At 51.0% G+C, this 15,343-nt stretch overlaps 1 protein-coding gene across 1 annotated transcript in view; it reads right to left on the bottom strand.

Annotated features, from left to right (window-relative positions):
- Positions 1-15,343, bottom strand: part of LOC128272390 (homeobox protein unc-4-like) — a 60,253-nt gene that overhangs the window by 14,082 nt on the left and 30,828 nt on the right. Inside the window, exon 2 of the mRNA XM_053010190.1 lies at positions 5,611-5,789. Coding sequence (XP_052866150.1) covers positions 5,611-5,789 — 179 coding nt within the window. The remainder of the gene's footprint in view (positions 1-5,610; positions 5,790-15,343) is intronic.

Here is a 15,343-nt window from a genome sequence, read left to right as displayed (position 1 = left end):
GCTGATCAGTTTGAGATGCGTGTTGATCAATTTTTAATTTACCCGTTTCGGCCGAAGTTCCGGCCCATCGTCACATTCGGCCGCCGAAGGGGCGAACAGCGGTCCGAAGGCGAAATATGAATAAAAATGATTAAAAGTAGTGAACAGCGTAGAAAAAAACGGAATGATTAACTCAACTATTTACGCGATGACAACTGATCTTGATAAATAGAGGCAGAGTGCGGCCGATTCGGTCGTGGCGGCCAAAGTCGCCGTCCATTGTGAATTGAAGTGAACAAAACGAAGAAAGAAAAAAATGGGGAAAACATGGAAAACACAGCGGCCCCCACGGCATGGCGCATGTAATTGTGATGTTATTATGGCCGCCCGGCGACACCGCGGCACCGAAGGATTTGCGCGCGCGCGCGCGCGCCTGGCTGGGCTTTCAGGCTTGAGTAATGATGTTACAACTACGAGCTGCGAGCGAACCGAACCCCATTTTTTCTCTGTCGCCGTCCGCCGCCGCCGAAGACGCCATATTGTTGTGCTCCATTATTTCCGATTCGTCGGCAGGCCGCTCGGTGATCGGCCCGATTTTGTACAACAAGAATATTATTTGTTCGCAATGGCGTGGGCTGGGGCGATCCGACTGACGGATCGTCCCGAACGGGCTTTCGCACGGACGTTTCTCACGGGCCGTGCTACTAATCGGACCGCGCCGGGCCGGGCTCTCCCATATTGAAAACACTACTGGCACCATGATTAATGTGGCTGATTCGCTGTTAAAGAGCCGAGCCATTTATCTTTCGGGCACCAAACAAAACCACCGACATTGTAGCGTAAACGCGTAGCGCATGAAGCCGCGAAGTTGTTGCCGGGGAAATTAATTTATGCCAACACCAGCAACGCATTGTTTGCCTTTTTGCTAAACGTGCCGCGAAAGTGTTGTTCAAAATCGGATACACTTTTTCACTATCGTAAACAGCGGCACTGTTCGGCCAATCATTACTAAAAGTTTACGTCATACCAAGATTTTAAATGAGTTGTCGAATGTTTTCAAGCCAACACTTTAAGGTTCGATTGAAGATTCGATGGGAAATTTCCATACAGTTCATGTGAAAAAACTTGGAGGCACAGCTACGAAAATTAATCTCGGCTTTAAAGACGCTAGACAGACAGTTTGGCCGATCGTCGAGTAAAATGGCTATTGAGATAGCAACTTCTGTTGTTTCATTTTCAAAGCTGTCCCTATGTTTAGTGTGGAGAGCAGTGAAATCTGGGTTATCTGTCAATTGGTCGTCAAGGCTGTTGAAATCAATCTTAGAAGAACGGACCGGGCCGTATTTAAAAATAGTTGCACATTTTAAGTCCACAAATGAGTAGTTTACACAAAAATACTAAAGGAAGGTCATTGGGAGGAATTGTTGACCGAAGGGCTACGGACCCTGAATCCCTTCCACGCCAATGAATCACTTCAAATTCAATTTTCGGCTTAATTTGCTTTAAAACTTTTTCGAACAGAATTTTACACGCTTGAAGAGCGTAGAAGTGGCCTGGATGGCTCGGCCTTAATGGCTCCCAGGGTGTTACTTTAGATGTACCAAATCGAAAAAAAAAATCAGAAAAATCATCAGACCAAGCGCATACAACGTACAACGGATTCAATCAGCCACGGAGGAAGTGGTACCGGCCCTACATAAAACGGGCCACTGCCCTCCACCCGGGGTTTATTAATGCTACCGTCGTCGCTGCCGCTGCCGGCCTCTGTGCCGGCTCACTCCCAGAGGCAAAACAGGTTCTAATAAATCACCCCCGCGCAAACATAAATGTTCCAGATATTAAATTTAATTCGAACAGATTTTTAGCACATTACGATCCCTGATTCCCCGAATGCCCGACTCCCCCGAGTCGGTCCCCGAGAGGGGCTTCGCTCCGCAGTACGCGTTTCCATTCAATTCTCGTTATCCAATTTGGACGATTGATGACCACACGGAGGGGACTCTTTGCCGTTGCTGGTTTTCGCTTACCCAGAAACCGCAACGACGACCGCGCACCGCATCGGCCGGCCCACCGAAATGAGCCGTCTTCGGGGCGACTCCCGGGCATCAGAAGTCATTTGTCGACTGTCGACGGCGCGAACGAAGGCACAGTCAATGGGAAGGCAGTACGCCGATGTCGGCGATGCTGCCACACAACTCCCGCGGGTGCCATGATGAGGAGGGACTCTTGACGCGGGCCGACGATGACCAGGACGCAGGCCCGGCCCAGAGAGGGGAGCGAAAAGAAAATCGGAAAAATTGGAAGTAAAACAATCACCATCTGCGCGAAGCGAAGCGAAATGTCCTGCCTCCTGTCCTGGGTGCTGGGTGCTGGTGCTGAAGGGCTGGTGCTGAAGGGCTGGCCTGATGACAGCAAATGCATTGGAATTGGTCATCAAGCCGGAGTCCCATCTACACGTATTTGGCATGTTTATCTTCCCATCTCGGCCCCCGTTTCATAGTTCATAAAGCGGTCGGAGAGGTTTGGCTTTTTGCGGCTCCGGGTTGTGGTGATGTGACTATTCAGCAAGAACTAACGAGAGAGCATATCCACGGCTACGTGGAGGGCAATTTTGGCGTTCCGATTCAGTTTGCATAGTTACAGGCGCGTTTTTCGACAGCGACAAAATTCAGCTATATTAAAACATCGAAAAGATGCTAGTAACTGTTAACGATTATTTAAATAATTATTCGGATTAGCGTTTTAATTCCACTTTAACATCGCCGTGCGGGTTTAACAAGCTCTCCCTAGAATGGACGCAGAATCTCGTAGATCCCGTTTAATAATGTTTCCCAATTCTCCTCACAAGTGGTGCGTGCTTTGTTCGGATCCCCGCTCCCGCTGTTCGGAGCTAATGTAACGTCGCATGTTGACGTTGGTGTTGACTTCATCACCAACTCTTAACACGCCCCGTACGAATGTGTGCCCGAAAAGCAATCCACCCTCAAGAAGGGCCACCAAAAGTGAGCGGAGGGAGAAAGAGATCGCCAGACCACAAAGGACAGCGCCTGCCCTCTAGTGGCAGCTACCACGCAAACGAAACATTATGCGAAGGGAAGCTCCGTCCGCACCGTCAATAGGGATTTAAGTAATAATAATATTGTTGTTATGTTAGATTATTACAATTTTCCCTCACAACTGGGATGCTGGGCGGATGAAACTTTTTGATTTCCCGACCACCTCGACCGGGCACGTAATGTCTGCTGATTATGCTCCGCTGGTGCTGCACTTGTTCATTTCGCAGTCAATGCTCGGAAAGCGAAGAGCACCAGGTCCTTGGAGGGGACCGAGAACAGATTTTATTGTCGCCAGCGAGCGAGGACGAAGGGTGACAGCACGAACCGGCGAGGGGGAAAAGTTTGTCCCTCGCGACAACGCAAGGACGCAAGGACTCCCTACGGGTCATTCCTTCACACAGCAGGGTGCCGCCCGGTATGTCCTCGCCCAGGGGATTTGTTACGCAGCTCGTTCCCGTCGTCGTCGTTGTCATTGCCGGTGAATCGTTTGCGGAGATTTAATTTGATCCGAATTTGGTCGCCCGCCGGAAATGCCGGAGCAGCGCGGGAAGAGCGCGGAGAGTCCGTGCCGGACGCGGATCGCAACAACCACAAAGCGGTGTAAATTTGATTACTTTTTGTGTTAAACAAAATTGAGTGGCATCGTGTACACGGAGGCAGAAAAAAGGTGCGATACCATTCACGTTTTGTGCGAGCTTTTGCATCGCAATCGACACGATTGTCGGGAACTACTTCGGGTTTTATTGGCGCTCAAACTTTGCTTCGAACCGCGAGCGTCCGTTCGGAATGATTAAAAGTTCCAAAACCTCACACAAAATAAGCGAAAAGTCAAATGGCGACTCCGAAGAAAGGTTCGATAAAATCCAGCAAGAGAAACGCGGGTGAAAACAGTACAACCGAGCATGCGCTCGATGGGCTTCTCGGTACTCGGTTCCGCACCAAATGCCAACTGCTTCACAACCTGCTTTCGGAGGTTGTTGAATAATTTATAGCGCATTTGAGGTTAGCTCAAGCGCCGCAGCCTCCAAGGGGGCTCTCAAATTGAAATGATCCGCGTTCGCCGGGACTCGCCGGGAATATCGCATTCAAGTCGGGATGCCGAGCCGACAAACAGATTTATGAACAGCACACCCCCGAGGGAGGGTCCCCGTGGCACTCGGCTATTCCTACGGGGCAATTCCCACCCGCAACTGCCAAGTGCGGCAAGTGGGGGAAAAAGTCGGTGCGGCAGACACCGAACCGGGACGCACGCGAAAGCACCGACATCACGAGTTTTTCCGCACCAATTCCGAACCGGGATGATCGGGCTTGTTGCTGCCGGTGCTGGTAGTGAGATGGCCAGAGACCCGGCAGGGGAATCAGAAGAAAAGGACGGGCCCGGAGGGGACGACAAGGGCACGCCGTCGAAGGGCTTGTTCGAAATAATTGTGACAAACCTAATAATGATTGTTTTTATGTTTATCGCTCGCAGGGTGTGCCTTGAGGGGTTTGCCAAATGAACAGGAGCACATACATATCGCGGGTAATATGCTTGCCTATAGAAAAAGAAGGCCTACGGCAGATGCTGGCCTCTTGTAGTAAGATTAGTCTCATTAACAGCCGATCTTAACGTGCGTAGGAACGTTTGATTCTTACCTTAGCTTATCTATTTATCGTCTATTTATCGTATAATTAGTTATGTTTTGCACAGGATCCAATCTAGTAGGTGATGCGCCTACATGCAGGCAAATTGCCTGACTGGCGGTTTCAGGCGTTCAAGAAACACGCGCCTACAGGTATGCAATGCGAATTTGCAAAAAAAACATTTCTAAATGACTTAATTATTTGAATTCAATTCGACTCGAAGTTCTGTCGGCGTTTAAACGGTTCGGCCACTTCCAAATTCATTTCCCAAACGTACACAACCGAAGTATCGATTCCAACACTCGCAAAAGCGTCACGAACGCGCACCACCACGGAATTTCTAATCACGTTTTCTAGTGGCCAACCTCGTTCGCTTCCTTCTTTTTGCCCTCGACTCAGGTTGTGCGGTTTCGTGTACCATTTCCTATTCGACTCAATCAATATTTATGAGAGACAAAATTGAAATTAAATACGATGGCGCTCGCTCACTCGCCAGGCTCGCTCGTGTGCTCCTGCTCCGCAGTGGCTGCGCGGCGCGTCACGAAATCCTGTGGCCGGGCGAGCGTTATAAAGAATGAATTATGTCACAAAATGTCATCGTTTTTTATGCCCGATGCCGTGGCGCCGATATTATACTATACGGTTCGCCGATGAATTATTACTCCAATTGCCGGCCCCAAACCCGATACGATCGTTGCTGGCGCTACCACGCCGGCGATCAGCTGAATGGTGGTTCGCGAAATATAGTCGGCTTTTCGCCGTCACGAAAAGTTGTCGTCGTCGTCGTCGTCGTGATAGTTAAAATGATTTAGTGGCATACAGTCACTTCAAGATAGGGTCCGGAATAGGAACCGGAACCAATAACCGGAGATGCGCAATCCACTGCCGGGACGCGCCGTTGGCCGCCTCGCCGTGCCGTCGCCGTCGTGGTAATTGATTGTTTCGGACTTACCGCTACTCGGCTCTCTTTCAGATCTAACCGCATCGCCAGCGCTTCCCGCATAAACACGTCCGGATAGTGGCTCGCGGAGAAGGCTCGCTCCAGTTCCTCGAGCTGCCAGGAGTTGAAGTTGGTGCGGGAGCGTCTCCGCTTCGACGCGCTGCTCTCGTCGTCTCCGTCGGCGGCGGATCCTGTGTGCGGAGATAAGAACAATAAATTGAACGATACCATCAGAGGGCGATGTATGGCGCTTGTTTCTCGTTTTCGTAGCCGTCGCAATTTCTGCGAGCGGCGTCTTGATTGAATCTTCCCGTTTAGTGTGAACCTTCATTTACACACAATTTTAAGCAATTTTTCAACTACAAGTAGGTCCTACGAAAGTGTGTGCGTGTTTGTTGTATAAATAAAACGCGACCCCTGACTGTTTTGGTTCTTTTTTTGTGGATGGAATGGTTGATCCTCGACCTTACGCACCGATTCGGCACACCCGGCATACCGATTAGCGACGGTAACACTCTTTACAATGGCAGCGTAAATTGGATTGCGGATGGGTAAAATATGAGCCTCGTGCTCCGGCCTCGTTATGCTGGGACGTTCCGGGTTGGTGGACAATTTCCGTCAAAGGTAGTCAACACACACATACAAAACGGAGGATAAACGATTACTTTCTAAAATGGGTCCCCAAAACGAGTGACTCTAAGTGCAAGCGGACGAAGCAAATAATTGCTGATTCAATGTGACGAATCAGTTAGTAGACGTCGCTTTAAGACCTGCGCTGCCACGAAGGTCTTGAAAGGTTCTTGCGCCCGATGGTGTCTCACTGTTCCCAGACGTTGCCGTGGTTGATTACTGCGAACGGTTTTTACATTAACCCAAATCAATTGCGTGCTTAACTCGGGTCTTATCGTCACACTGAACGGCTCGTGATAACCATCCATTTACATTCTAGCGCCTTACTGGCCTTGTTAGCGGCCCAAGTCCCAACAGGTCCCGATCCCATCACGCACATCTCGTATCACCCGCTGCTGCGGGTGTCACTAAATCATGTCACATCCACCCCTCCGATAAGGTGGTAACCTTTTGCTGCGTTCGGTTAATCTTTTCCCGTCACTTTGCAGCAGTGAAAAGTTGTGAAAAAACCTGTGAAGATCACGCGAAGCGTAACAACGGTCCACCACTGACCCACCGAATGCGATAGTGTGAACCGAGATCGGTTCTACGGTAACGAATGTTCGTGGCCGTGGCTCACCGGATTCGTGCAAACACGGTCACGAACACTCACACACGCACAGGGAACGTTATCGAACACGCACGCGGTTGCGCGCACTTATCATGTAATTGGAAGCGACTAGTTAGTAAATTATCACTTATTTATTAATTACTATTATCGTCACGCTATGCACGCCGGCCGGCCGGGGCCGTGCAAGGTGGGATCGTGCTGCTGCCTGCGTCCGCGCAGGCGGCTCATCACCATCGACATTATCACCATCATCATCATCAGCAGCAGCAGCAGGAGCAGCGGCAGCAGTCGGGCGTAGAGATGGCCCACCGTTGGCCCGATGATGTTTGTACACTGTAATTGCCGGGGCTCACGGCGGCAATTTAATGTTGCCCGGTTTTTTTTGTCCGGGGCCCGAACCCGGGACCCGAACCATCAATAGAGATAAAATGGTAAACGACGCCTTTTCTTGCACGGCGCGCGATTAGTTTGATTAAGACCGATTCAGCGGGGCCAGTAATTTAAGTGAGCCCGCGCGGGCAGCAGTGTGGATCCGGGGCCAGGGCCATTAAGCACACGTGTGGAAGCCCCGCAATAGGTCGGACCAGGAATTGGGCAACGGAGTGTCACAAATCAAACAGCGTGTACAGGTGTCAATGGAAATGTAGGAATTCCGATAAAAAAAGCGTGTGGAGTACAATCTAACCGGTTGATAAGAGTGTGACCTCCAACCCACCAAATGTACACGCTAATGTACTTTTATGGGTCAATATGTTGCCGTCGGATAAGGTCGAGCACGCGCTTCATTTAGGTTTCAATTTCAGGGCTGGCCTTTATCAATTTGCCAAAACGAACCGAACTGTCGGCAGCAGGGACCGGATGTGGTCGCTGCTGCTGCTGCTGCTGGGAGAAATAAAGTCCCTAAATTGAGACTCCCATCCAGGCGGCACGCTAATTGTGATGATCGTGCATCAGTTTAAATATGGTTCCCAAAAAAGAAACCTGTCCGTGGGTTGGCCGAACGGACGCCGTACAGATTAATGGCGGAACTTGAGGCCATTGCCTCAACTCACAAATGACTCCATTTCAATCTACTTCTTAATCGCCCGACCCAACAATGGTCCTCACATAACGCCGACCCATTTCATTAGATTAACGTGCGCGTCGGTCTAGGAGCGGGAAGTTGACGCTGCTCGAATTCCAGTCCACCGACTGTGGGCCCTCTGGCTAATAACACATAATGATAGGCGGCACCGGTGGCCAACGGTGTTATTATAATCGTCTTCGGCGGCCCTAGTCGCCGCCGACGTATCCTGCAAATGAAATGCCCTCGATCGATGAATTAATATCTACGAGCGAGCGAATCCTTGGCTCCATGCCCGGAAGCATCCGTCGGAGCGGCCCCGTCTGTCTGGACCGGCTTGCATGTTCCGAACCGAACCTACGTCAAACCCGTGTCTCCGGACCCACGTCCCTGCAGCGAACCAGGGCTGGTTCGCTGGTTCGCTGGTCCTTCGCCAGGACCTCCTCGAGGTTCGCCAGGTTCCCTTGGTTGATTGATTTATTGTCAAACAATTTCAGTTTTCCGTTGATTTGCTTTCAACCTGCCTTTCCGAGAGACCGAGGCCCCTGCCTCCTCTGTCTGGTGCCCCTAGGAAGTTTGAGAGCTTGGCCGGGAATTTAGGAGCCGGCGCGCGGCTTGTTTCGGGCAGAGATTTGCGTGCCCAGATTGGACGGGGCGAATTCAATTTTCGTATCTTCGCCTCTCCTTGCGACTTCACAGAACTTAGTCAATCATCTCGGGGTGTTCCCGAAACTTTGATGTCTCACTGGCACGCACACACACACATACACACACACAAGGGCTGTGCTAATGGAATTCTGAAACAATCGACCGTCCCAGGGCCAGGGCCAGGACATCATAATTTGTTTCTCCACTGCGCGGCTGCGCTTGCAAATTGATGATGATGCCGGGCCAGCTGCTGCTGCCGCCGGTGCCGGGACGCGCTTTTGGGAAGCCGAACCTCGACGGGACGCGGCCCTACAAGGTATCAATTTTCTCGATTCTTGGTGCCCCACAAATTGGGTCGAGAGGAGAGGAGCGTCCGAGAATAAACAATGATCGGGTCCCGGAGATCGGGATCGGCACCGGGGAAGAATCCGCGCGGATGACCCTCTGCGCAGAGCCAGCAGCAGCAGCGAAGATTCAGGGCCATAAATTTAAACTGCCTCAAATTAAATTCAATTTTTATAATGACTTCATTTATTCCACTTTTTTGCCCCAAGTCCGGGGCCCGGGGGCCACCGTCCCAGGATTCACTTCCCAGATCCGCGCGCGATGCGCTCCACGACACGGCGAGAAGCGCGATTTTTGCGATCGATCGCCCCGGGGCCGCTGTGTCGGGGGATATTATAGGGTGGTGTGGTCAAAATTGATTGTGGGAGCGACGGTGGCGGCGGAGGTGGCGGCGTCGAGAACTTGGGCCACAGTTTTTTTGTTTTATCGACCCCAAAACATCTTGATTGGCTTTCGGGTTTTTGCGTGGCGGACAACAATCGCCCGACATGATGCATCCGGATCGGAAGGCGCCGATCGCCGGTGACGGTGTTGTGACGCAGCCGATCAATTGAATATGCTGTGGCCCCCCTCCCCTTTGCCAGCGCACGATCGATCAAGGTTTGGTCTTCGGCTTCTTCGCATAATCGCTCAATATTATTAGAACAATCAATTTTAAACGCCTCAACAGCGTTTATGGGCACACAGCGTTGTGTACATGTTATTAAAATGCCAGCCATCCCGTCCACGGTTCGCGGGCTTAATTGTTTAATTGATCCTTCGCTCCTCCGCACGTGTGTGTGTGTGCGGAACATTGTTGCATATTTACATCTCGGCGAAACATCGTAACAATTAAAATGCACCTAGCCGTAATGGGCCCGATCCGGATCTACACGGCCGCGGCACTAATTGCCCAACATCGGCCCATCGGGTCCCGATCGGGCCCGAGCATAGTTCGGTAATTGGGCCCATAAGGCGAATATTATTTTCATGTTTTGCAATTATTTCGTGGCCCCGGCCGACGGTGGGGCCGCACCGTCGCCGGGCGGCTTATTGAAATAATGGCCAAACGATGTCTCACAGCATGTCTCGGGGATGCGTTTTTTATCGATCAAAATTGGACGTAAACTGAAAACTAATAAATGTTAATGGTTACGCTCGCTACACCACCGCCATTACATGGGTCCTGGTCCAACCCGGGTCCGACGATGATGATGCTGGGCCACGGTGTACGATGCAAGATTGTGGGGAACGTACTTATTTCGCCTTTCGCGAAGTAATTGAAAGAGATGGGAGTTTTACTCTCATTGGCCGTTCTCACGAACGGCCGGTGGATTAGGATACTCCCTGCTGTCCCTGCCGCGGGGGCCGCCGAGACCGGGTCCGAGGCAAAGTGTGCAGGCGGCAGCATAAACACCCGAAACATTATGCCAAACCAAACGTGTGCGCGCTCGGCCACGTAGATGATGACCAGGCTGGGCTGATGGCGAGCACATTTACCGTAATAGCGAAATGACTCAATTGCCCACCAGCCCAGAGGGGCGAATCGATCGAAGCGAAAGGATGTGTTTGGCTGCGACTCGAAGGACCACAAGAGGCGCCCGGTCGAAGCGCAGAAAATGAAAGGTAAATTGTAGGTTTAGGCTGATGGGAAACAATAAGCGTAAATAAATATATGGCAAGCGAGAAAGATGGATGCAGGACAACGGACGGCAGCCGGCGACGTTGATGGCGTTTTTCCTGCCCCGCGGGCCCTTCGGGACCTTTATCCGGGACCACAGCACCCAGGACCGGGACCAAAAGGGCCACGATTGGCCACAGATCATTGTAGCACTTTCGTTGACGCCACGATCGAGAGCTGCAGCGACGATCAACACTTCATTTTCGCTCCGGCCGCCCGACCCGGCTGTCGCCAAATTGCTGCCGCCGTTGTCGATTGCCCCGTTCTGTACGCACGAATGTCACTAATCAATCGGTCGGTTACAATTTTTCCGCCGTATCCCCTTATTAACGGGGAAGGATGCCAGAATTCGTGGACGACGCAGCATTAATTTTGGGCCCCCATCTCTGTTGTTTTGGGTGCAATTTGGAGAAATGGCTCCTCTTACGCACTAACCTTTCACTTCGCGGACTCGGTACGATTCAATCGCCCCAGCCTTTCACCATTCACCCGCCGCCGCCGCGGCGGATTCGCGCATTTGGTAAATTAATTTAAACACACACACGCGCGCGAAATCGCGACCGAGCGCACGAGAAAGGATCCCCATTCGAACCGCGCCGGAACCGGAACGTTCCGGCAAGGCAGAGCGCAATGAGGCCAATAAGCGAAATTGATCATTTATCATCATGCTGGCTCACGGCGGGAACGGTCACTTTACAGCGTGCACCTGAAATCGAGAGCATCGAGAGACGCCGAAGCCTGTGACCTACCTGGAGCTGGCTCCAAGGGGAACGGATAGCGAACGGAACCCGCTAATCTGCAGCGCGTTTATGGAGCATTCACTTCTCGGCTCGGCTCGGCTCGGCTCGGACACCGACCGTCGAGCCTTATGCTGCCAAGATGGACTAATAAGCGGGCCCGAAACGGACAGCAAACGATTCATAATCGACTAATGTATGGCTTTAACGGCTGGGCTTATAATTTGGCGTGCCTTTTTCGGAAGGTAGGTTCTGTTCGTGATTTGCGTAGACTGGTGCAGCGGCACCGGTCCATTGCAGGTCTTAACTTTAATCCTGCCACTCTGTCCTCGATTGAAACAAACGGTTAAAACAATTTAAAGGTCAGCATTATGGAGTGTTAAGAGTGCTCAGGTCAAGCAGTTGTTAGGCTGAACATTTTAAAGTACTTTTAACTGACCTGTATAATCACACTTCGATTCCTGTTAGAAGAGGCATTTGTTTTGAGTAGTAGAAGTATGACGACTGTGGAGGTCTTCTGTTAATGAATGGGTAGTAAAATTTCTTGAATGCCCACTTGGAAAAGCCTTAACTGTTGCTAAAACTCACACTAGACGTCCAGTCATTGCCTAGGACGACAGCCATCGCAAATTCATCGAAGATTAGATTCAAAATAACCGGCTAATCATGGCGTATCACATATTAAATTGCAAATATCCATGGAACATTGAGAGAAATTTGTAACGCTTATCGGTGACTGTTGCGCTGGCTGGCGTTGAAAAATAAATACATGATTTTTAAGGTGAAGATTTGTACTTCGGTTTGCTTTTACCTAATCTTCCTTTATTTTTTGTTCGTTTTCTACAATCATTTATGCATTACTTATCAGCATGCCCACGTAGTTTTTTATGCAATTACTTTGCCCGATTTCAGTTTCTGTTTCGCTGCATATAGATTGTTGGCTTACATGCTTCTGGTTGCAAACCCTCATAGATTAATTCGCAGAGCTAGAGAGAGGCCAGACAGCCAGCAGACAGATCATTATTCTGGGAACCAGGCAAGGGATTGCCTAGTTGCTTGCTTTTCCAACCTATTTTCAGTGCTCGAATGTAGAATCGTACAAAATAGGCATTCAAACCCAAAAACGGGAAAAGAAAAATGGGACACTCGAAAATAAATCAAATTTATAATGGCACACGCGGCTTCTGCTCCTGATTGTGTTGTGTTCGTTTTTCCAATCCGCGCATGGGCTATTTCCGTGTTATCGTCGAAAATTGTCCTTTGGCAAGCAACTGTCGCGGGGACCGGGACTCGCCTCTTCCTCAATTTTGTAGCGAAACATAAATCACCCGCCGCAGTATCGCCGGACGCGAACTTTTCGCCTCGAACTCGCGCTCTCTATTCGCGCTTCCGCTCCGATGTGGAGTAAATTGAAAAATTATCAATTATTTTTCGGTTACTCGCTCAACCCCGGCCCGTGATGCTGGGTGTGATTTCGGTCGCTTCAGCTAGGGTGTCGGTGTCTCCCGGGTGGTCACGGTTTTGTGGGACACACGAACAAAAAAAAATATCAATACGGCCCGTCACATGCTCCCATCGGGAAAACAACGGTTCACCTAATCGCCCTCGGTTCTTAGTCTAATCACGACGGGCACACAGAGATGCCTCGAGTCGCGATGGACGAGCCAAAAGTGAATACGAACAAATGACAACCGTTGCAGGCCGGGACCGGGGGGATAACGAGGTTGGAGGTTGGAGCCCGACAGCATCGGATCGACCACCGGCGGAGACAGTGAGGTCGTTGTTTGTTGACTCTTATCAGGGCATCCGGTCGCTTATCGGGCCAAATAATTAGAAGCACTACAATCGCTTCCCTACGAATGCGTGATCCTATCCCTTTATTTGCTTATTGTTTATTCATGTTCGTTTATTCAATTTGGCGAAAGTAGCAGGAGAACATAGCCGACAAGAAGAAGAGCCAAGTAGCTATCCGTGTATATTCAAAGTTCCTAGAGCCTCGAGTTGGGCGTCGATTCTTCCCTCGAGCCCAAGATTATTGAGTGCCCCTAAAGATATGCACGATACGGAGAAACGACGTCCCGGACGTCCCAGTATGTTCTCCAGTTTCATAGATTGCGCCATCAAGGCCCGACCCACCCACCGGTGACAGTCGGTTGGCACCATAAATTCTTCAACCGAATCCCATCAACAACGGCGCAAAGCCGCCGCAAACGTCGCCGGTTCACGGGGCTTACGGGTGCGTCCGTCGCAATGGTCTTGAAATTAACGCAGATTTATCATCGCATCGACGACTATCGGTTCCCGCATCAAGGCGAATCCCTGGCGACCGTCGCACCGCAGATCCTTTGCGGACCGGATTTTCCACGGTGCTGGAGGGCCCCTCCAGGGTGTAAATCTTTCCAATTGGTCGCGCCTGATTTCGGGCGCACAATGAGTAATGGTTCCTGGAGGCCCTCTCTCTCTCTCGGGGGACTCGTCGGCAGAAGTGTGCCACAATCTGGCGTAATCCTTTAATGATGATCAACTGATTAAAAATATAGATCTAATTCCGAGATTGGGTTTTAAAACGAGTAACCCACAGCTTGCATTGGTGGAGACGTCAATGAGGTCCATAAAAATTAATCGATCGGAGGCCCTGTTTGCAGTTTGATTTAAAGTGCGGCTCACGGTTTTCGGGGGCTGACCTTTCCCCATTTTAATCGAAAAGAAAAACAATCAGAGGGCGACGCCCATTCGGGAGGGTGATAAATTTAACGAGACCAGAGGCAGTTGTAAAACTGTTTTGTCACGACAAAGTACGGCACTCGGGTTTGTAAATTAGCCTGCGTAATGGTGGCCACGGTGGCGGTGGCGGCAAGGACGACGGCGGCGGCATGACACGATGGATCACTGTATCAAATTGATATAAATATTTGCTCGACGAAAGTGGGAAAATTAAGTCCACGGTCACGTGCCACCGGCCGAAGCCGTGAAGAAGTCACGTGCCGCGCCAAGGCTCTCAGCGCAACGTGCACCACCACCGGCCCACCGGCCCACCGGCGCGCGGTGAGATGCTCTTTTATGATGTACCGCTGTTCAGTTGAACAGCAAGACAAACAACCCGGCGGGGTTGGCGAAAAGTGGCCAAACAAACCCCCGGGCGCGGATCGGTACCGTATGGATCGGATTAGGCTTTCCCGGGGGTCGCACGCGGACGGCACTTTGCACGCGGCCCTGGGAACTGTGGGCTTTACCATAGCACCCTTCCCGCAACGGAAAGGGCCAGTTCCCGATAAGCGGGCAAATGGTTGGTTCGACACCGGAACCACCAGTGCCGGAAGCGAGAGGCCCACCCTTACACGGCGCTGGTGCCAGAATAAACCCCCGAAACTGCCGGGGGTGTGCGTCTCACACGCGTAGATAATTTAACGGGATAAAGGCATTAAAAGCAAATAAATTTACTTCACCATCCGCGAGCTTTGTTGATGTTGTTTTTTTGTCGGTCTTCTGCTTTCGATTCGGTGTCCCATTTTCCGTCCAGTCCGGAGTTTTCCGAAAAGAAAGCAAACCGATTTGCTTGTGGTTGATTTTCGCGCAGACCCCGGAGGTGCTACTTCCGGTTCCAACCCTTGCCGCCTGTCGGGTGGCTACCGTGGTAAGCCTCCGCCGTACAGTGTATAATTACATCCTTGAGCAGCCTCTCGCTGTTTGACTTGTTGGGCCGTGTCTAGAGGACAGCGAGGACACCGAAAACCTGACAAGAGAGCCAGAAGATAACGTTTGTCTTGCTGCCATCGGGCACAGGAGCGCTAAAGGTGGCCGGTCGGGACGCTTGGGAATAGTCCTGCAGCGGCCGGCCCTGACACGGAACCCCGTGTCAGCCTGGCGAGCGGTGATGGTGATCTAAATACGTAATTCTTCTGCAGCGTGCCAGGGATTTGTTTTATCTTATCACTCGCTCCGACGGCCGCTACACCGGCGACCTAACAAATGCATTATGGGATTTCCATCGGTCTGTGGCATTTAACGATGTACAAGCAGATTAGATATGGAACTATCACTTTGTGGCCGCC

The sequence above is a fragment of the Anopheles cruzii genome, chromosome 3, assembly GCF_943734635.1.
Source record: "Anopheles cruzii chromosome 3, idAnoCruzAS_RS32_06, whole genome shotgun sequence".
In the NCBI taxonomy this organism is placed as follows: domain Eukaryota; kingdom Metazoa; phylum Arthropoda; class Insecta; order Diptera; family Culicidae; genus Anopheles; species Anopheles cruzii.
The sequence above is the reverse complement of the archived record's forward strand: the minus strand, read 5'-3'. Positions and strand labels throughout refer to the sequence as shown.